Below are 21,652 nucleotides of genomic sequence, written 5' to 3' on the forward strand. Positions count from 1 at the left end.
CCCCCCCCCCCCCCCCCCCCCCCCCGGTTCTCAAACATTTTCTAAGGCCTCTGAGGGGCTCATAGGCGCCAGGGGTGAGGACAGCTCGGCAAAATCTCCTCACAGGCCCCTCCCGCGTGGGGAGCTCCGCGTGGTGAATGAACGAATGAATGAAAGAAGGAACGAATGAATGAGGTGAGCGAAGTCCTTTCCCCCACGTCTCCTGTCCTAGGCCGCTCGCCCCTCGTCTGGAATCCCACCGCAGCCCGCAGCCTGGGGAGGGAGGCCCCGCCCCTCGCAAACCCCGAAACTGCCGCAGCGGAGCAAGGCGTCCCGCGCTACGCGGCCCAGGCACCGTCACCCCGGGGCCGGAGCGCGGCCCGGGCCCCCGCAGAGCCCGCGCGCATGGCCAGAGCCGCCGCGAGCCCCGCCCCCGCCCCCCCACTGCAGGTGAGCCGCAGAGCCGCGGCCCCCGCCCCCCGCGGCTCCGGGGGTGACGTAAGGCCTCTGGACCGCGCTCCGGCCCCGCCCCTGCAGGCAGCGCCGGGGGCCCGCGACTCGGCGGTGGCAGCCGGTGCCGCTGCGGGACACGCCGGCTGCGGCGGGGACAGGGGCCGGCGAGGCGGCCCGACGCCCGCACAGGCGCGTCCGGGCGCGGCTCGGGGCTCCCGCCGCGGGTCACCTGCCGCAGCGGCCGCACGGCGAGGCTCCCGCGGCGTCCGCAGCGGCTGCCCCGCCGGCTCGCCGGCGCCCGGCCGGCCTCGGCTGTCCATCTTCGCGGGCGCCGGCCAATCGCCCGCCGCCGGCCCGGCCGCACCTCCCGGAGTCCATGACGGGCGCGTGGGGCGGCCTATGAGGTCGGGGCGCCGGCGGCCGGGGCGGGCAGCGGGAGCCAATGAGCGCCCTTCCAGGTGGGTGGAGGGAGCGGCCCTCGGGAAGGTAGCTTCTCTCGGGTTGCTAACGTCTTCCTTGGAGATGGGCGCGCAAACGGACCAGTGGGTCTGGGGGCGGCGGTGACGGGCGTGGGGCTGGCCCAATGAGGGTGGGAGTGGGTGGGGCGGCGCGGAGCAGCAGTGCTAAAGGAGCCCGGCGGAGGCAGCGGTGGGTTTGGGACTGAGGGGCCGGATCTGTGGTCGCGGCTGGGGACGTGCGCCGGCGCCACCATCTTCGGCTGAAGGTGAGAGGTGCGGCCGCCCGGGTTCGAGCGCCGCGGCCGCCGGCGGGGCGACGGCGGCGGGGGAGGGAAGGGTCCCGGGCTGGGGCGGAGGAGGGAGGGACTCTGGAGGGCAGAGCGGAGCCGAAGCGTGAGCACGGGGACGCCCGGGCGGCTCTGCGTGAAGGGCTCGCGCTGCGGAGCGGGAGATTCATGCGGGGACCGACCCTGGGGAGGGAAGCGGGGTAGGTAACCGACCCCAGCGGGTGGAGAGAGCTCTGGAGGGGCGGGGAATGGGGTCCTGAAGCTTGAGACCCCTGCAGGGATCAGGGCCTGGGTGTGCTGGGGGACGACCTCTGGGGGCTGGGGATGGAGATCGGGGGGGGGGGGGGGGGGGGGGGGGGCCGGGGCCCGGGGGGGGGTTCCGGGGGCCCGGGGGGGGGGAGGGAGCCCTGCGGCGGGCTGGGAAGCGCGACCCGGGTGTGGGTGGGGGGCGCCGGACAGGAAGGGCCGGCCCCTGGGTGGGTTCTCGGACGGGTTAGGCCGGCCGGGTAGCCCGGGTGCGGTTGGGGGTTCTCAGGGCTGGCAAGGCGGACGGCGCTGCCCGCCCCGTGGGGTGGGGGGGACCCGAGGGCAGGGGCTCCTCCGCACCGCCCGGCAGCGCGCGGCGGTCGAGGGTCCGAGCCGCGGCCGGCGCGCTGAAGGTGGGCTCCGGAGGAGCTGGGGGCGGGAGGGCGGCCGGGGGCCGCCAGGGGCCGGGGCCGGACGCCTGGCGAGGCCCGGGCGGGGTGGGGGGGCGAGGCGGGAAATGTGGCGGGGGCGCGCTGCGGCAGGGCTGCCGGGCCGGGCTGGGGGGAGGGTCAGCCCTCGCCTCGGGATCGCTTTATTGTGTAAGCGATCCGGGCACGGCTCGCCGCGGACTCCCTTGCTGGCCTTCTGCAGCTGGGGTCACACCCTGATCCCGTGAAATGGGACTGGAATGGGGTCGGGGCGAAGTGGGAGCGGCGGAGTCGTGGCGTTGGCGGGCGCTTTGTGGGCCCGCGGTGGGCGGGTGCGGCCCAGGGACCCGGGAGGTCCCCAGCCTGGCCGGCCTGGGCGCCGGGGCCTGGGGACGGAGGCTGGCGATGCGGCGGGTCTGGGCTCCGCGGGTGAGGCTGGGCTGGCGTGGCCTCCGCCTATGACCGTTATCTGTGTCTTCGGGCCTCTGCGGCTCCCTGCGAGCCCACTGCGGTGGATGCAGGGGGTGGGGTGGGGTGGGGTAGGGGAGAGCAGGCGGGGTAGATCCAGCCTGCCAACCGAACAAAGGCTGCTGTTTTCGCTGAATAATGTAATATACTAAATGTAATACCTCGGCTTTGCCGAGATTTTGGTTTTTGGGTTTGGGGTGTTTTTTTTATGTTTGGGTTTTTTGTTTTTTTTTTCGGTGTTTTTTTAAACGCTGGAAGTGAGGATTCTTTGAGTCGGGCTTCATCGTTCTCCATAGTCTCTCAGTCTGGGAAACTCATCTGTTTATTGTTTTATTTCCTTTCTCAGTCTGCCCCGACCGAGTATTCTTGTAGTCCCGCGCTTTTGACGTTGAAGTATGCCCTGTATGTCTCGGATTCTGGAAAAGTGGCCATTTTATTTGATGCATCGCTTGACTCCGTGCATCTTAAATTTGGTTCTTGCCTGTCCTTATCTGGAGACGGCACATGCTGTCATTGTGCGATATGCAGCCCGAGGTTCCACAGCGAAGGGATGTGACCCCAGAGGCTGGCTTTTTATTTGGGCTCCTTAGGGAAATCATCACAATGAAGACAGACAGACTGGGAGAGCAGATGAACGGAATTCTGAAGGGCACATTGCAGGGGGTTGGGGGAGACCCAGTGCTTCAGAGAGTTGTGTCCTTTCAGGGTTGTGTCCTTTCTCATCCTATAGGAGGGACTGAAATTCCTGGCCTTGAGTCCGCATTTTGGAAATATTTTAAACCAGCCTGCAGATGTTCCCTGAGAGATGGTGCCCTTTAGCGTTTGGGGTGTGTGTGTGTGTGTGTGTGTGTGTGCGCGCGCGTGTGCATGTGCGTGCTCTTTTGGCTGAGATGAATTTGGGTAGATGAATAGGTTTGCAGGTCCCTGTCGTCTTGAGTGGCTGCAGTGGTGGTGGTAAACCCAGTGGGACAATTCCGTGTAGTTGCTCTGTTACAGAGGGCGGTGCTGTCGCGGGTAATTGATCCATCATTTTCGTTTGGCTAGTTATACACAAGATATTCTCAAAAGTGGGTTGTTTGCCCCTCTCTGTACCCATAGTAGATGCTGGGAGGCAGCAGAGAAGTTTCCCTGGTGGCATTTCACTGGAAGTAAAAAAAATTGGCTATGGAGGTGGGGTGAGGAACAGAGCCCCAGGGTGTGTCCAAAACCAATGAAGGGGATGAGCTCTGGCTCTGTAGGGGGCTCCTTCCTGACTCGTGAATGACTTAGCTATAATCAGATGCTCGTTTCAGATGACACCAAAAACCTTCAGATTATCTTTCCGTCTGCAGCAAAGACCTTGCTCCTTACTCCCTTTCTTCCAATATAGAGGTGTTTTTTCTATTAAATGTAAAACCCTTGCCAGATGGTGCTGGTGTGTTCAATGCTAAGCCTCCATTCTTGGAACTGTAATCAATAGGATTTTTATTTAGTGGAGAGGCATCGGGGAGCACTCCACGCCCTGCAAAATCTGCTCCCGGCCTCACCTACCATTGCTGTAGGCTGCATTTCTGCGGGAACTCTGGGGTTAGCCCAGCTCTGCTGCTGGTGAGCTCCATGACCTTGGGCTGGCTACGGGCTTTCTCTCTGCCTTGGGTTCCTCATCTGTAGAATAGAGATATTAATAGTATGTGCCTCACAGGGCTGTTGGGAGGACCAAATAAAGGTAAACTGCTTAGAATAGTGCCTGCCCATAATTAATGGTACAGAACAGTATTTGCTATTTTTAAAATCGTGGTATTCCCCCCCAACCCCCCACCATGTTGTAAAGCGAGGCATTTGGGAGTGGCTCACTGTTAAACACTGGCATTATCAAGCTCAGGTACCGTATGTACAATGGCATGGAAAAAATACCGCATATCAGGCGATCACAGGTGAAGAGTTAAAGTGAAGGAAACCTCTTCACGGGCATCCCGAACTCTGTCAAACCAGACCTGAAAAGAACTTTTCAGGGTGGCATTTGGGGCAGGATGGGAGGAGGGGTAGGTGTTTGGTTGTGGAGAAGTTGAGGCTTACTGTGGGGGTGGGGACCATGCATGTGAGGTTTGGTCAGGAGGTGGAGGTCCCCCCAATCCCAAGAGGACCCAGGAGCCATCTAGATGCTCACCAGGTAGCCAGGAACAGGAAGCTGTCCTCTCAGTGTCTGATCAGTCATAGAAAGCTCTGGAAAAGCAAAAAGTAAAAGTAATTTGTAATCTCACCACCCAGTGGAGACCCAATGACTATCTGTTCCTTTTTAAAAATATTATTTAATTTTATTTATTTATTTATTTATCTATTCCTTTAAAAAAAAAAAAAAAAAGCACATGCATGTGTAATTCTCCCTTCCTCCCCCCAACAAAGGTGGGAGCATTTTGCAGTTACGTTTTTTGTGACCTGTTGGTTTCTTTCCCTGAAATTACAAGAATTTCCTCACCTAGAAAAAAATACCGAATTTCCTCACCTAGAAAAAAATACCGATAAATTTTAAATGTACCAATTTGGTGAACTAATTTTTAAATGTATCATTTACTTTTTTTTTTTTTTAAGCCTGCCTCAGAAATGACCTGTTGAGCTGCTCTAATTTATAGCCATCCACGAAATTTAAGCATATAATTACATGCCCAATGTAAAATTAAAGAAATGTGTGTGCACACGCCTGCTGGCAACAAGACCTCTTCCGAGGTGTCGTGTGAGATAAACAGTTCCTACCTGTTAATGACAAGAGTAGCTTGTTACCGTATTTTGTGATCACGGGAAATTTTCTCTTCTAGAAGGCCATCCATCTTAAAGGCAGAATGTGTGTCCTGTTGTCCGTGTCCAGATTTATCTAGGACAATTCCCACCTTAGAGTCATGCCTCCCTTCTTCTGAGCAGTTTTGCAAAGTATAAGTTTGGAAAGACAGAAAGTGTGTTAATAGTCTTACGAAAGCCAGTCCCTAGAGGTAATGATGGGTTTTGGAAACCATTTTCCAGAATGTACATGTGCCCTGGGAATATTTTCTGAATTCCCAGTTCCGCCTCCCCAAGCGAATGCCTAAAAAGGCAAATAAAAGTTGAGTTAGAAAATGTGTTAGCCTGTTTATTTGTAGAAGTCTTATTGTTACCTCTTTTTGTGATTTTTGGGGGGTTTCACTTTTGTTGTTGTTGTTGTTTGTTTTGTTCAAGTCCATCATTTAAAAAACCTGAGCACAGCCCTTTAATCAGGTTAGGAATTAGTCTAGAACATTGGTTTTCAACCCTTTTTTTCCTATCCCAGCATACCTGTTAATGACATTGGCTCACCATGGCAACCAGAAACCATGGAATGATGGTTCTCAAAGTGTGGTCCCAGGACCAGCTTCCTCTGCTGCATCTGGGAACTTGTTAGGAATGCAAATTACTAGGCTTTGCCTTAGACCCTGCTGAATTGGAAACTCTGGGGAAGGGGCTCCAATCCGTGCTTCTCTAAGCCTCCTACATGACGCCCATGCCCACACCAGTGTCTGAGAACCAAAACCATGGATGTTTATAACACATTACATTATAGCAAATCCTTTCTAAAGTGTCCATTTTTATACCATTTCAGGGACTTTATGGAGCTTGAAGTTTGTGGGCTGAGAGCTTCGTAATAACTTTGGGACTACTTTATTTTTCTTTAAGATTTTATTTTTAGGGGATACCTTGGGGGCTCAGTCATTAAGTGTCCTCCTTTGGCTCAGGTCATGATCCCAGGATCCTGGGATCAGGCCCCGCATTGGGCTCCCTGCTCAACGGGGAGACTGCTTCTCTCTCTCCCACTCCCCATGCTTGTGTTCCCTCTCTCCCTGTGTCTCTGTCTGTCAAATAAATAAATAAAATCTTTAAAAAATATGTTTTATTTTATAAAATAAAATTTTATTATTATTTTTTAAGATTTTATTTATTTATCTGACAGAGATCACAAGTAGGCAGTGAGGCAGACAGAGAGAGAAAGGGGGGAAGCAGGCTCCCTGCTGAGTAGAGAGCCCAATGCAGGGCTCGCTCGATCCCAGGACCCTGGGACCAGGACCTGAGCCGAAGGCAGAGGCTTTAACCCACTGAGCCACCCAGGCGCCCCTAAAATTTTATTTTTAAGTACCCCACGTGGGGCTCAAACTCACAACCCCGAGATCAAGAGTCCATGCCCTTCTGACTGAGCCAGCCAGGCGCCCCTGGGCTAGTCCATGATTAGCCTTGCAGCCTTCTGTCTTTTGCCTAGTAAGAATCATCCTTTGGGTGGGGGGGCTGGCGGCAAAACCTGGGAAGATGTGAAGAGAACAAATCTAGTTACTCAGTTGGCTTCTTGCCTGGCCTTGCATGAGGTCCTGGAGACCAGGCTTCTGAGATTTGTACTACACTGGAATTTAAGGTGATCACAAAAGTGTTTAATGATGGGATCAGATTCCAAAAAGACATTGTGAGGCAGGAGTCCTGAGTCACCTCGGAAAGGTGAATGATGACTGTAAAATGCCGTCATTTGATCCAGAAGGTCAGGACCAGAGGTAGCTGAGACTAGCGTGTCTGGGGCCACAGACGAGCGGGCGGATGGCAAAGGAGTGCTCAGTAAACCAGTTAGGTCTTGAGATGCATTCATTGTGAACACCCCAGAAACTGCGTTTCTCAATGGGGCTGAGGTTAGTTGTTTTCTTTCTTCTGCCTGGGTCAGATCATTATCGGGAACACTCAGTGTTTGCTTCTGGGCCCCACGGCCTGCAGGGGCACGCGTGGGCACACTGGAGTCTGTTACGCAGCAAGAAAGCAGGGCAGTGGAGGGAATCTTGATGAATGATGGCTCGCTGCAGGGGAACTGGGGAGGGGGAGCAGCTGCAGGGTAGGGGCGAGGCCTGGAGAGCTCCCACAGCGTGCTTGCATCACTGTCCCAGGAAGCCAGGTCACACTGTGGCATCATCTGATGGCATCGAGACCACTCGCACTGCCAGAGAAGCCCCCCGGGGGATGGAGTTGGGGGTGTTTGTATCAAGGAGCTCTGAGTCTCCTGAATGAAGGCAGAAGGGGGGCCGGCATAGACCTGAGGCTTCGCTCTCCTTCCCTGGCCGTGCATTTCCTAGCTCCATCCTCGTGGCCATGCCTGGATCTTTTACTTCGCACCTTTGTTTTCTTTGTCCTCAATCCCCTTTGCCATCTTAACTCCCTGGTTAATTTTGGTTAGGGTGCAAGACAGGATGAAAGTACCTCCGGAGCTCTGCCTTCCCCCAGCTTGTTTTTCAGCCCTCGGTAACTGAGGGTGCGTCTCGCGGGCACGATTTGTGGTCAGCCCTGAAATGCCCCCGGGACTCTTGGCTAACACGGTGGAGGAGCCTATCACCCCTGCTCCTCGACGGAAAGGTTCTCTCTTAAAACCCTGCCAAGAGTGAAAATCTGCTCATCACGGTATGTTTTTGAACCTCTAACCTTGTCCTCCTCCTCCTCTTCTCCTAGAGACAATTGTAGTTGACTCCTCCTGTTTACAATGGCCCAGAGAGCTGGACTCGAAGACCCAGAGAGGTACCTCTTTGTGGACAGGGCGGTCATCTACAACCCTGCCACCCAGGCTGACTGGACGGCTAAAAAGCTCGTGTGGATTCCGTCCGAGCGCCATGGTTTTGAGGCAGCGAGTATCAAGGAAGAGCGGGGAGATGAGGTTATGGTGGAACTGGCCGAGAACGGGAAGAAGGCGATGGTCAACAAAGATGATATTCAGAAGATGAACCCTCCCAAGTTTTCCAAGGTGGAGGACATGGCAGAATTGACGTGCTTGAATGAGGCTTCTGTCTTACACAACCTGAAGGACCGCTACTACTCGGGACTGATCTATGTGAGTACGCCCCTCTGGTTGCGCTTGGGAATTAGTGTAACTGACACGGAATTCGTGTAACTGACACAGACTGGCCGAGTCAACGAAAGCGAGGAGCACCCACCCCATTGGGTGCTCTGCCCCGTGTTGCCGTGTGCGTTAGAGACCGATTGTCCCGTGCTTACCTGAGTCTTGCCCTGCCTTACATTGTCACACGTAACTGTGCATGATCTGATCTTCAGTTGAGCGTATGAATGTGGTAGTTGGAGACTTCTGTTGGAGGGGTTCGCAGGGACGTGATAGGACCGGGACAGCGTGTGGCGGAAAGATCGGGGGCTGGGGTGAGAGTTGCACAAACAGGATGCAGGTGGCATGCGTGTGTCCAGGAGTGTGGCGTGAAGCCAGCACCAGGGGTTCATCCAGGAGCGCGAGTATGGCGTTCCCCGGCGTGGGGAAATGGGAAACAGGGATGCTGAGGTTTTTCAGAGGAAACCGTTCCGAGCGGGATTGAGACTGGGTTGTCCTGTGGTTAGTGGTTGACACGCGTGTTGTTGTCACGGACAATGCCGCTGACCGTGTGGAAGAAATTATTGAACTTACTAGGGTTGGGGGTGGGGTGGACGAGGGAGAGCGGAAAGACGCCAGCCAGATGCGGGAAGCTCTAGAACAACAAAATGGGTTTGAGGGGCTCTTAAACGCAGGTGCAGCGATTTAAAGGAGGCGATCAAGAACTTAGACGCAGAATGAAAAGAAGCCGAGAGAAGAGGTGGCTTTGTACTGGTCCGCATTTGGAGAAGAGTGGTTGGGTTTTTATGAAGGGTGTGCAGCTGGGGCTTGAGGCCCTTCAGAACTTCTTCAAACTTCTGCCAGTTTTCCCATGGAAATTAGCATCGTTAGAGACTCTTCCTGAGCACCTGTGTTCTAGGTGCTGGGGAGGGTGTGGAAAATAGGACAGGCCAGGTCCCTGCTTCCGGATACACACTATAAGGAAGGGAAGCCGGGCTATGGGATAGAGTAAGTAGGGGAATGACCCACGAATGGGCCCACGAAGGGCTCTTCAAGAATCATGTTAGGGCCGGAATCTTTCTGCTAGGAGGCAGCTAGCCAGGGGAAGCTCTGAGAACTGAGTAGTTCTTCCGTAACCTTTGCCAAAGTAGGCATGGTCAAGCCTCATGGCCTCTCGTTTTTGTTTTTCCTCCATGAGGTCAGGCACAGCGGAGTAAGGCTGCAGGGTTGGGAAGACAGCTTGAGAAAGGAGGAGGTCTGGGGAGGAGAAGCCGCTGGTAAGGACTGCACAGGGAAGCAGCTTTGGGACTGGCTGAGACCACGCCCCAAGGTGTGTGCGGCACTGCTCCCAGCCCCGCCTGTGGAGTGAGGGAGTGCGATGCCTCTGATCAGGAGCTCATGGCTCAGATTTGGTGGGGGGATGAGTTTTGGGTGCTGCCTGGGGCTGGAAATGAGACTGCACCGGGGTTGGGGGGATCTGCAGTGTGGAAGGGAGCCAGGGCTCTTTCTGCCAGCCCCTTCCCCGTTGACTCCCCACTTTGGACCTTGTGGCTTCCTGCAAGGCGGAGAGAGAAGGGAAATACAAAAGGGAAGGCGGCTGTGGGCCAAAGAGAAGGAATCAACGAAAAGACACTTCCGTTCACTGTGGCCATTCCTCCAGATGATTCGAAGACTTTGCAGATGTCTTTTATTAAGTTTGATTTTTTTTTTTCCAGCTGAAGTCAGGAACCCCAAATGATGTCTGAGTTACTTTTCAAAGCATGCCCCCCCTTTACTCTTTACAGAAGGACGACCCGAGTTCTTCTGGAAGCATTAAGGTCCCAGCAGAGCCGGGAGTTTGGAGCAGTGGTGTGTGCAGTTAGTGGGGGTGGGAGAAGGGGTTCCCACCCGAGACTGGCGTTCGAGCACTTGACTTTAAAGAATCCTGGTAAGAAAGTGGGGCTGCAGGAAACCACGATCGCGAGGGATGTGACCTGGGCGTTGGGACTCCCCAGTCAGGTCAAGTGGAACAGCAGAGGTGCGGTGATGTAGAGCCCGTAGTAACTTGGGGGGGCCTTTTGGACCCCTTTCTAGAGATGAGCTCTAACATGCGTTCACTTATGTAGCTTACTTTGCTTAACTTTCGTTAAATCCTTGTATTTTCTTTGGATGGATTCTCGCTGGCCTCCCAACTTCTCAGGTCATGAATTTTCATCCTCTTTCCTAATGAAAAGCGTAAATGTCTCCTCTAATAACGATTTTAGCTCACATCACACATTTGGATACGTGGCATTTTTATTACTTGGTCCTAAATATTTTCTGTTTTCTGTTAGGATTTCTTCTTTAACCTATGAGCCCTTCAAAAGGATAGTGTAAAAATTTCTGAATGTGGGTTTTTTAAGTTATCTTATTACTGATTTTTATTTTACTATTATTTATTTAAATTTATTATTTATTTTTTTTTATTTTTTAAAGATTTTATTTATTTTATTTATTCATTTTTATTATTTATTTATTTTTAAAGATTTTATTTATTTATTTCTGAGAGAGAGCAGAGGGAGAGACAGAAGGACAAGCAGACTCCCCACCGAGTGTGGAGCCTCACACGGGACTTGATCCCAGGATCCCGAGATCATGACCTGAGCCAAAACCAAGAATCAGGCACTCAGCCAACTGAGCCACCTGGGCGCCCCTTGCTCCTGATTTTTAAATGAATTGCATTGCAGTCAAAGAATGTAGTTCACATAATAGCATTCCTTGTTTTTGTTGAGGCTTTAATGCAATGTGTCGTCTCATTTGATGAGCGTTCGCTGTGTCTGCAAAGAGCATTAATTCTGTTATTGTTGGTTATGGGATTCCGTCTGTGGCCATCAGGGTAAGCTCTTAAATTCTGTTTAGATCTTCCTCACTAATTTTTCTCTGCTTGGTCTCTTAATTACTGAGAAGTGTCTTCAAATCCCCTGGTGTGTTTTCTCAACTAAGTATGCCTCCCCTAACCAATATAGTTTAGTTTTTCCTGTTTATGAACTTTTACAGGAATGAGTCTCATGGTGTATGGCTTTCGTGTCTTCCTTTTCACTCAGTATTAAATTTTTTAAGTTTCATGTCTACTGCTTTTCTTTGGTATAATTCAGAAGTTCTCCTGGTGTGGCCTGTGGACCCTCAAGGTTTCCCTAAGACTCTTCCAGGGGGCCCGTGAGGGCACAACTGTTCTCCTGATGATTTGAAGACATGATTTGCTCTTTCCACTGTTGGTGATGCAACTGATGGTAGAAGAGTAATGATGGGGAAACCGCATGTATCTTACCACAAAAAGAGGCAGGGACTCTGGACTATACTAATGGTCATTTTAATCATTGCATGTGAGAACAACCTTGAGAAAGCAGGAGAGATGATCGATTTTATTAAATGTCAATCCTGGAGTACACGTTTTTTTAATACACTGTGTGAGGGGCACCTGGGTGGCTCAGTCGGTTAAGTATCTACCTTCCCCTCAGATCATGATTCTAGGGTCCTGGGATGGAGTCCCGCGTTGGGCTCCCTGCTTGGCAAGGAGTCTGTTTGTCCCTCCCTCCCTGCCATGCACTCTCTCTCTCTCTAATAAAAAAAAAAAAATAAAAAAATAAAGGAAAATCTTAAAAAAATTAGGATTTAGAGAAATTGTTTTATCACTGAATGTGACAGCTTGTCATCACTTGAAACCCTTGCTGATGAGATAGATGGTGATATTAATGACTGATTTTTTTTTTTTTAATGTCAAATAGTAAAATGTCATCATTTGGAAGACTTGCCTAGGAATCCCTGGGTGGCTCAGTTGGTTTAGCATCTATCTTTGGCCTGAGTCATGATCCCAGTATCCTGGGGTCAAGCCCCACATCGGGTGTCTTGCTCAGCAGAAAGCCTGGTTCTCCCTCTCCCACTCCTTCTGCTTGTGTTCCCTCTCTCCCTGTGTCTCTCTCTGTCAAATAAATGAAATCTCAAAAAAAAAAAAAAAAAGAAAAAGGAAGACTTGTATAAGTCATTGAGACAATGGTTTTGTTTTTTAGATCTTTTTAAAAATTTTATTGACTTGACAGAGAGAGACACAGCGAGAGAGGGAACGAACACAAGCAGGGGGAGAGGGAGAAGCAGGCTTCCCACCGAGCAGGGAGCCCTACATGGGGCTCGATCCCAGGACCATGGAATCATGCATGACCTAAGGCAAAGATGCTTAAGAACTGAGCCACCCAGGCGCCCCTGAGCCACTGTTTTCCAAATGATGTGTACATTGTTACAAAGTCATGCAGGGATAAAAGAGTCTTTCCACAGGCAGGGTAAGCCACTGGATTTTGATGTAGGTCAACAGCATGCAAGTTCATGGTTAGGATTTCAGACGCCACCTTGCCTCAGATCTTGAACCAATTCTCACTTCTGGGGTTTTGATGCAGCATCGAGGACGTAGCTCCACAGTCATGTGAAAAGGCAGTTAAACTGCACCTTCCTTTTCCAACTAAGTATCTTTGCAAGGCTAATTTTCTTCAGACGCTTCAACCAAGACAACATAGCACAACAAATTGAATGTGAAGACATAGGAAAATGGAGCTATTTTTGTGAAGCCCCATAATAAAAAAAGACCAGCAAAAACATGAAACACCACCACCCTTCTCGCTCTGATTTCAGAAAACGTTATTTTTTATGAGAAATGTTATTTATGTTAACATGTATTGTTATTCTAAAATTAATAGATACACAATTGCAAAAACTTGGCAACATATATAGTTATATAAAGCAAAAAGTTTTCCAAGTCTTTGATTTCTAAGAGGGTTTCAGGGCCCTGAAATTAAAAAGGTTGAGTTATTTCATTCCCCTTGTCAGAGCGTACGGTACCAAGCTTCTTGACCCGCTTTGTGCGTTCAGCACATTTTGGGCATCTGTGTTTCCCAGTCCGGGGCTCGTCCCTGGGGCACACAGGCACACCTTTCTGTCTGTAGATAAGGAAGGGAAATCTTGCGTGCTGGGGTACATGTCTGTCTAACCCATGCATTCAGCTTTTCTGGGTAAAGCCTGATGTAGTGGAATTCCAGCGGGAGACAGAAGGTCCTCGAACCAGGTGTTGTGAGAGCTCAACCAGGGGGCAGTTTACCCACACGTGGACAGAGTTCAACAGACAGGTGCGGGCCGGTCCTGGCGGGGTCCTTGCCTGGTGGTGGCCGGCCCATGCTACAACCTCCATCTTCAGGGACAAGATGGGCCCGAGCTGCTGCCTCGGCTGGGGGAGGGGGGCTATAGGGGGGAGGCCTTCCGCCTAAGAAGGCCTGGGGCCTCCTGACCGCCCAGACGGAGGGGCCTGGCTGGGCTGGAGGCAAAGGTCCTGACTTCACTCTCCTCCTGCCCTTGGTCTGAGAGGGGAAAGTGATGCTGCCTTTCTTGGGGTTAGCCCCGGTTCCACTTGGAGTTGGACTTGGAGTCTCTGCAGCGGGAGAGATGGGGACAAGATTCATCTTTCTCCCAGATGGCTGTCCAGGTGACCCAGTGCCATTTCCTGATAGAGCCCTTTTCTCCATGGCATGTGTCGTGTGCTCCTAAGTTCATGCTCAGCCCACAGTTCTGTATGTGGTCCATGCGTCCGTCTTCTGGCTGAGATCCCACTGTCTCGGTCATGCCAGCTTTCTGGTAAGTCCTGCTGTCCAGTGTGGCCTGCGCTCGTTTTTGGCATTCTTTAGGCTCTCGCTGTAGTTGTCAAAATCTTTGCGTTTGGATATTAATCTTAGAACCTGCTTGTCAGTTTCTTGCCCACTCCCACCCTTTCTGGGATTCTGTTTGGGATTTTGTTGATTCTGAAGATCATTTTGGGAGAGAACTGAGATATTTGACATTCCGGTTCACGTATACCCACTGACTTCATTCTTAATTTTTCACAATGTGTTTGATTGGTTTTCTCTGTAGAGGCTAGTACATCTTTTGTTAGATTTATTTTGGGGTATTTGGTTTTTTGGATGCTATTAAATGGTGGTTTCAGCATTGTTTTCTTTTTCTTCTTTCTCATTTTTTAAGATTTTATTTATTTGAGAGAGAGCGCACACGTGCGCGGGGGAGGGGCAGTGGGAGAAGCCGACTCCTCACTGAGCAGGAATCCCGATGTGGGGCTCCATCCCAGGACCCTGAGATCATGATCTGAGCCGGAGGCAGAGGCTTCACCAGCTGAGCTGCCCAGGCGCCCAGCATTGTCTCGTGATTGGTGCCATTATGTAGAAATACTGTTGTCATGTTTTGTTTTTTAAAGATGTTATTTTTAAGTAATCTGTCTGCCCGACACAGGGCTCAGACTCAACCCTGAGATCAGGAGTCACTCGGTCCTCCGACTGAGCCAACCGGGCGTACCCCGTTGTCATGTTTTTTACAAACAAAATCTTACCAAGAGCTCTTAATAGGTTGTATCAGTTTAACTGAAGATTCTTTTGGATTATCTGAGAACACACTTACGTTGTCTGCAGATAATGACAGTTTTCTGTTTCCCTTTCCAGTTCTGGCACGTTTTTTCCCTTGCTTTATTGTGCTGTGTAGGACGCTCGGAGAAGTGGTGATCACGGATGGGCATCTTTGTGTCTTTCCAGATCCCAGAGAGAAAGCTTCAGCATTTCCCCATTAAGAATGATGGTTGTTTCCATTTTGTTTTGTTTTTAGTCTTGATCAGATTAAGGGAAGTTTCCTTCTGTTCCTAGTTTTTATCCTGAATGGGTGAACTTTTTAAAAATCCTGATTGATGTTAATTTATCAAATGTTTTTCCAGCACCCAGTGAGATGATAGTGTGATTTTCTTTTTTTGTGTGGCTATTTTGTTATCGTGGTGAATTATATATGTTTTTGAGTATTTAAATGACCTGGGAAGGAACAGATAGTCTCTTTATATACTACTAGATTCCTTCTGCTTGCTAATATTTTGTTGAGGATTTTTTAAATAATTTTTTTGGTAAAGATTTTTATTTATTTATTTATTTATTTGACAGATGGAGATCACAAGTAGGCAGAGAGAGAGAGGGGGAAGCAGGCTCCCCGCCGAGCAGAGAGCCCGACTCGGGGCTCGATCCCAGGACCCTGAGATCATGATCTGAGCTGAAGGCAGAGGCTTTAACCCACTGAGTCACACAGGGGCCCCCAATATCAGCATTTTAATCAGAATATCCAGCTTATATACATGTACAGTTTGACTGAGATGGACCATCTGATTCCTGCTTCCTCCTGGTCCGGCCAGTTCTGTGCCCTCCACCACCCCCGTCCGGATGAAGCCACCTTTCTTGTTACTGTTGGAGCTTCTTTCCTCTACCCCTGGGATGTGTTTTGATCCTTCTCTTCGTTGTTCCCTCGACGCTGCCCAGACACATCATAGCCCCCTGTCAAGGCTGAGGGTTGGCTCTGAGCCCCTGGCCTGTGTGCTGCGGCCGCTCTCTGTGTCTTCACATACATTTCCGTCTCTCTCATTTTCGGAGAGAAGGGAGGGAGGAGCAGGGTTGGGGGGAGAGAATCATCAGCAGACTCCCTGCTGAGCGCGGAGCCCGACGGGGGCTCGATCCCACAACCCTGAGACCACGAGTTGCGTGCCCTGCCACGGGGCCAGCAGGTTCAGCTCGGATGTGCTCGGGCTGAGTTTTCTTCTCTAGATGCAGCTTGGAGCTTGGGCTTGTTGCCTGTGGCTCGATGCCTTTGGTCAGGTTTGGAACATCCAGAGCCATTGTGTCTTCGGAGACGGCTTCTGCCACCTGCCTCTGTCCTCCGCGGACACAGATGCTCTCGGGTCACCTTTTCATCGTGCCTCATGGAGTCTCTGGTATTTTTTTTTTTTTTAAGATTTTTTATTTATTTGAGAGACAGAGAGCACAAGTAGGCAGAGAGGCAGGCAGAGAGAATGAAAGGGAAACAGGCTCCCCGCTGAGCAGAGAGCCCGATGTGGGACTCGATCCCAGGACCCTGGGATCCTGACCTGAGCTGAAGGCAGAGGCTTTAACCAAGTGAGCCACCCAGGCGCCCCTGTGTTGCAGTTTTCATCTGGTGTTTTCTTTTTATGATTTTTTTTTAAGGCTTTTTATTTATTTATTTACTTACTTACTTATTTTTACAGCTCCTCCTTTATGGTTTTTCTTTTAATGGTTCCCAGTTCTCCAGCAGAATTCTCGATCCATTTTTCACTCACCTGAACACATCCGAGATGATAACACAGGGCGGCACAGATGGACTCACAGGGCACGCGGGGGTAGCCTGTGGTCATAGTCATCAGTGTCGCGTCCTCTGTCGGTTGCCAACCGGGACTGTGATTTTGCTGCTCTTGCTGACCCAAAGCCCGTTCTAGAGTTCCGCTCTGGGCAGGCAGTCAGGCAAAGGGGACGAGCACGGGGAGCCCGCCAGGGGTTGGCATCCCCCCCTGCTGGGCTTTGTGCTGTGCGAGGCCCGGTGTTCCTGGGACACCCATGACTCTCGGGGTGTAGCCATGAGCAGCCCGGGGGAGCTGGGGGGGAAAGCTGGGGGTGTCCACCCTCCTCCTGGCCCTTGTGCGCTGCTAATCACTCTGCCCGGCCTCTTGCTTCCCTGCCACAGCATTGGGGTTTGTAACTACCGTCTGTGGAAGACAGGAAGAATGATGCTGGATCGTCAAATACTCGGTCGCTGTCACATGGTCCATCCTTCTCGTAAATGTGGAGCGTGGTTGGTTTGGTATGTTTGCATCCAGGTCCGGGCGTGCTCACCTTATGCAATTAGGCGTTGTGTCTCCTGTAATCCAAACGTTGTTCCTGTCCTGGCGGTAGCCGTGTCCTTGCGTGCCGTTCCTCCGGGGGTCAGGCCACCAGTGGGGAGCACTGTCCACATGCGTCATCTCGTCGGAGCCCGTGCCCCCATGTTGGACGGCTCCATGGCTTATTTTGGGGTGTGCATCCACACCACCCTGCACACTTACAGGCGCACGCACACATGCACGGGGCAGTTTCACATGTGCTTGGGACGATCGCTCTTTTTATAGAATTTTGGCCTTTCTTACCCCAAGGAAGCCACAGTGGTTCCTGTTTTGGTGACCTCTGCTTTGTATTTTGTCTTCATCTGTCCTTGAAGTATTTTTGTCATTTTACCCTCGTGCCTCCTTTCTCTGTATTATGCACCTTCGTCCTACTTCTTATTGCGAAGGGAGCTCCCGGGATAAACGTGCCAGGTCTGTCGCTGCATTTCCAGATGCTGTTCTACTCCTTACTTTCCCTGCTGTGGAGTTTTGGTTTTCTATCTCGGATCACTCCCCACAGCTTTTCCCGCATGTGCTTCTGTTCCGGTACATGGAGTCCCTGCTCTAACTCTGTTTCTGAAAATATTCTTTTAACTTATCTTATTGGTGATTTCCTTAGGTAAATGTTTTCTCTGAAGCCTCTGGTTGATGATGTTTTCCTTCTTTTATCAGGTTTTGGTTCTTTTTTTTCCCTTAAACACACATGTGAATTTATGTGGGTGCAGTGTTTGCAAACGGTGTGGGTGATCTCTCTCCTTCTGGGTGGTGGCCTGATGTCCTCCCGAGAGCTCTGGGTGGGGAGCGGCGTGTGTGAGACCCCCCAGTTCCGTCCCATGTTCGCTCTATGCCCCGGCCTTGACCTCCATGCTCACTTGTTTCCTGGTTCCGCATCCTTCAAACCTTGAAATAATGTGTATGCACATTCCTGTCTTAACAGGAGGCCTGGCACTCATAGGGGTGGGGAGAACCTCCTGATACTGGACGGGAGACGGGCATGCCAGGCAGAACAATCTGCGTACATACAAGCCTAGAGGCGTAAAGCAGCATAGCATGTTTGAAAAATGGCAGGCTTTTTGTGCAGATGTGTTACTCTGTCTCCCTTAGGTCAGCTCAGCAACAACAGGGGCTGGGGTCTTAAAGGCTGTGCAGACATCCCTCAGGCCTTTGTGGTTCTTCAGAATGTTCTCATGGCTTCGGCAGTCAGTGTGTCCGGCTCTCACTGGGTGTTCTCCTGCGCTTGCCTGCTATAGTGAATCCCCTTTCAGCATCCCGCCATCTCAGTATGCTCCAAGGGGGTTCGCTATCTTACCCACGCATCAAATCATTCTTCCCATCCATCAGTAACATTTCCAGCCTCTCAAGCTTGAAAACGTGGAGCTGTCGTTAGCTTGTGTCTTCCGTGGCCTTTATACTCAGAGCTTCTGAGTGCCTTTGAGTCTCCCTCCCACGTCAGTGTTCTCAGGACTCCCCGCTTCCCTCTCACTGGGGCCCGGTCACTGTGCTGGGACTGGTGCAGTAGTCTCCACTCCCCACTCCTCATCTCTTGCCCTTTGGTATCTTTTCCATGGAGTTGCCCTATCTACACTTTACAAACATGCTTCTCCCCTGCATCTCCCCTGAACCTCTGCTAGCGGATCCCCTATGCAGGACACACTAGGTTGTTGAGTCAGCCTTTCTAAGCTCCTGCCGCCAAGCACATTCCATGACACAAACTACTTTCAGCGATGCTGAGCTTCTCGCTCTGCCTTGGCTGTCTCCTGCCACCCAATTTTATGTTTTAATACGATTTTTTTAATCCCTTCTTTTAACTTTTAAATAGCCTTTGAAAGAACCTCGGAGACCATCGATGCCTGAATTTCATACCTCGTTTTACAGTTTCTGATGAGATGGCCCTGACTTTCAGGATCTGGGGTTGGTTGTGTATTCTGTTCCAGAGTTTCTGTCCTATTTATAATCCTGTTCACCTTTCTCCTTTTCTTTTTGTACCACTTTCTTTTTTGTGCCTTATTTTCTGTGTTTGTTGAGTGCACATTTACTGTCTTTGTACCTAGAGTGTGTATTTCTTGAAGGTACGTAATGTCTCATGTGTGTGTTCAGGCACTGAATGAGGTCTGATTGGAACGTCAGGGTCTCAGAAACATATTTTAACAACATATCGCCCTCCTGCCATATGCCTTGGGGAAGATAGGGGGACACAGTATCGATCCCATTATCTATCAGTTCTACAGGAACCCGGTACTGGAGCCAACTTCCAGATAGTTCAAAGGCAGCTCTTGAAGCCGTAAGGTTGAATATTGTATTGCCTGAGAACATTTTTTACTCCCCCTGCTTGGCAGGCACAGGATACCGATGGTGATTTAACCTTGTTTTTAGATGATGGACTCATATTTGTGAGACTGAGTCATCTTTGTAATCCTAGACCTCAGAAGAGCGCCCCCAAGGTGGGAGACACATATGTTGGAATGATTTCTGATTTAAGTGTCATTAAGACCTGCTACCACGTCACCCATGCTGTGAGATGTTAGACCGAACTTCCACATTTTTACTTTCTTGGGGGTTTACTGTTTGTTTGTTTGGTTTGTGGTTTTTTCTTTTTGGCCAGTCTGTAATTTACCTCTTTTTTTTTTTTTCCTTAAGATTGATTTATTTATTTGACAGAGAGAGAGAGAGAGAGAGAGAGCACGCGCGCACAAGCAGGGGGAGAGGCACAGGGAGAAGGAGAAGCAGGGAGCCCGATGTGGGACTCAGTCCTGGGACCCTGGGATCCTGACCTGAGCCAAAAGCAGACGCTTAACTGACCAAGCCACCCAGGTGTCCCTGTAATTTACCTCTTATAAAAGAGAAATGTAGGGCACCTGGGTGGCTCAGTGGTTAAGCCTCTGCCTTTGGCTCAGGTCATGATCTCAGGGTCCCGGGATCAAGCCCCACATCGGGCTCTCTGCTCAGCGGGGAGCCTGCTTCCCCACCTCCTTCTCTGCCTGCCTCTCCCCGTTGTACTTGTGATCTCTCTCTCTCTCTGTGTCAAGTAAATAAATAAATAAAATCTTAAAAAAGTGAAGTGCAGACTGTGTAGCTTTGTGACAGCCTGTGATCTCATTTCTGAATGGAACAGCGGTGAGGTACATAGAAAAATTCTTTGAGGTAGATCGTTGTGGCTTGTCTACTTGTCTGCATACAAGTTAAACTCGACAAAATATGAAATCAAGATTGCCTAGCCTTAGTTTCATCACCCTTACGGAGACCCCTGTGTTTCTTGCCTCCCATTGCCTTTCTGTAGCAGCACAGGGAGGCTGGCCGGGGATATGTGCCATGGTGGGGAGGCCCGGAGCTGGCCAGGGTTCTCGAGGGACCTGAGCTGCCTGAACGAGACAGAGCCGGGGTCTGAAGCCCCGGTGGTCAGCGAGGGCTGAGGTCTCAGGCTCAGTGTCAGCTCAGAAGTAAGACAGGTGCCCCGCTTCCGGTGAATGGGGGCCAGAGCCTTTCGCCTTTTGTCCTCTCTCTGCCCCTCCCCCCAGTGGGAGGTGTGATCCATGACCGTGACTCTAGGGAGTCTGCGGGGGAGCAGCTCGGACGTGGTTCTGACCACTTACCTTCTTCGGGCCGGCCTGCATTCCCCTGTTCGAGTGTTCAGAGTCCGGTGGTCTCTCGAGAGCCTTCTGGTGGCAGCTGCCCAGGGTTCCCACCTGTGTGAACGCAGCTATTGTCCTTGCGGAAGCGGGCCCTCGCGCTGGACACCATCAGTCCCCAGTTTCTGGAGATGTGGTCCCCCAGCTCCCCTTGAATAGAAGGCCTTCATCACGGGGCCACGGGCTGCCCTTTCCCAGATGCCTCGGGCCCTCCTGCCACCACCCCAGTGTGAGGCGGACAGTTTTGTGCACTCTTCTCAGAAGTCATTCTTAAGGAATTTAAACCCCCAAATCAAAAGTGCACTCAGTGTCCATCCTGAAAAGTGGTTATCGTGCTGATCAGGAAAGGTTTGTGTGCTCTGGACTAGCGGCTCGGAAAAACTGGGGACCCATGAGTTCCCAGCTGACTCAGTGGGTAGAGCACATGACCCTTGATCGCATGGTTGTGAGTTCAAGCCCCACGCTGGCTGTGGGGAGGATTTAAAAGCAAAATCTTAAAAAAAAAATAACAATTGAGGCTCTCCCCAAAGAGCATCCGTGTGGGTTATGTTCATCGGTACTCACTGTATTCGAAATGATAGCCAAGTTAAAATGTATTTACAAATTCCCTTAAAAATAGTAAACCATTGTTTTCTCTAAATAAATGCATTTCAAACAAACGTATGACAAAGATAACATAAGTAATTTATCTTTCATGAAAAAAAAACCATATTTTCCGAAGCAAAAAATTTAGAGAAGTTTTAACATTTTTGCAAATCTCTCTACTAACCACCTTTTCAGATCATCAAAGGCCCCTGCTCCAGGCGCTGTGTGGTTTCTGGCCGTCTGATGTGTTCAGGGGCTTTGGGTTTTCATTTTTTAACACGATTTTGTTTTTCTTCCAGACGTACTCTGGACTCTTCTGTGTAGTCATAAATCCTTACAAGAATCTTCCAATCTACTCTGAGAACATTATTGAGATGTACCGAGGGAAGAAACGCCACGAGATGCCGCCGCACATCTATGCGATCTCGGAGTCTGCTTACAGGTGCATGCTGCAGGGTAAGTGGGAGCGTCCGCGGCCCAGATATGGTTTCGAAGGACAGGTCGGTTTTCCGTGTGTGTGTGTCTATCTGTTCTCCAAAGGGCTTTCAGCTTAAAATAAATAAATAAATAAAAGTGTAACAG

At 51.0% G+C, this 21,652-nt stretch overlaps 1 protein-coding gene across 6 annotated transcripts in view; it reads left to right on the forward strand.

Annotated features, from left to right (window-relative positions):
- Positions 1-780: 780 nt before the first annotated feature.
- Positions 781-21,652, forward strand: part of MYH10 (myosin heavy chain 10) — a 118,115-nt gene continuing 97,243 nt past the window's right edge. For 4 of the 6 annotated variants that reach the window (XM_059380379.1, XM_059380383.1, XM_059380382.1 and 1 more), the window contains exons 1-3: positions 1,033-1,156; positions 7,777-8,152; positions 21,370-21,526. In XM_059380379.1, coding sequence (XP_059236362.1) covers positions 7,808-8,152; positions 21,370-21,526 — 502 coding nt within the window. In that variant the 5' untranslated portion in view covers positions 1,033-1,156; positions 7,777-7,807. Of the gene's footprint in view, positions 891-1,032; positions 1,157-1,275; positions 1,378-7,776; positions 8,153-21,369; positions 21,527-21,652 lie in introns of those variants that run through there. The other 2 variants (XM_059380380.1, XM_059380381.1) reach the window with 2 other exon arrangements.

This window comes from Mustela nigripes, chromosome 16, assembly GCF_022355385.1.
Source record: "Mustela nigripes isolate SB6536 chromosome 16, MUSNIG.SB6536, whole genome shotgun sequence".
NCBI classification, from domain to species: Eukaryota; Metazoa; Chordata; class Mammalia; order Carnivora; family Mustelidae; genus Mustela; species Mustela nigripes.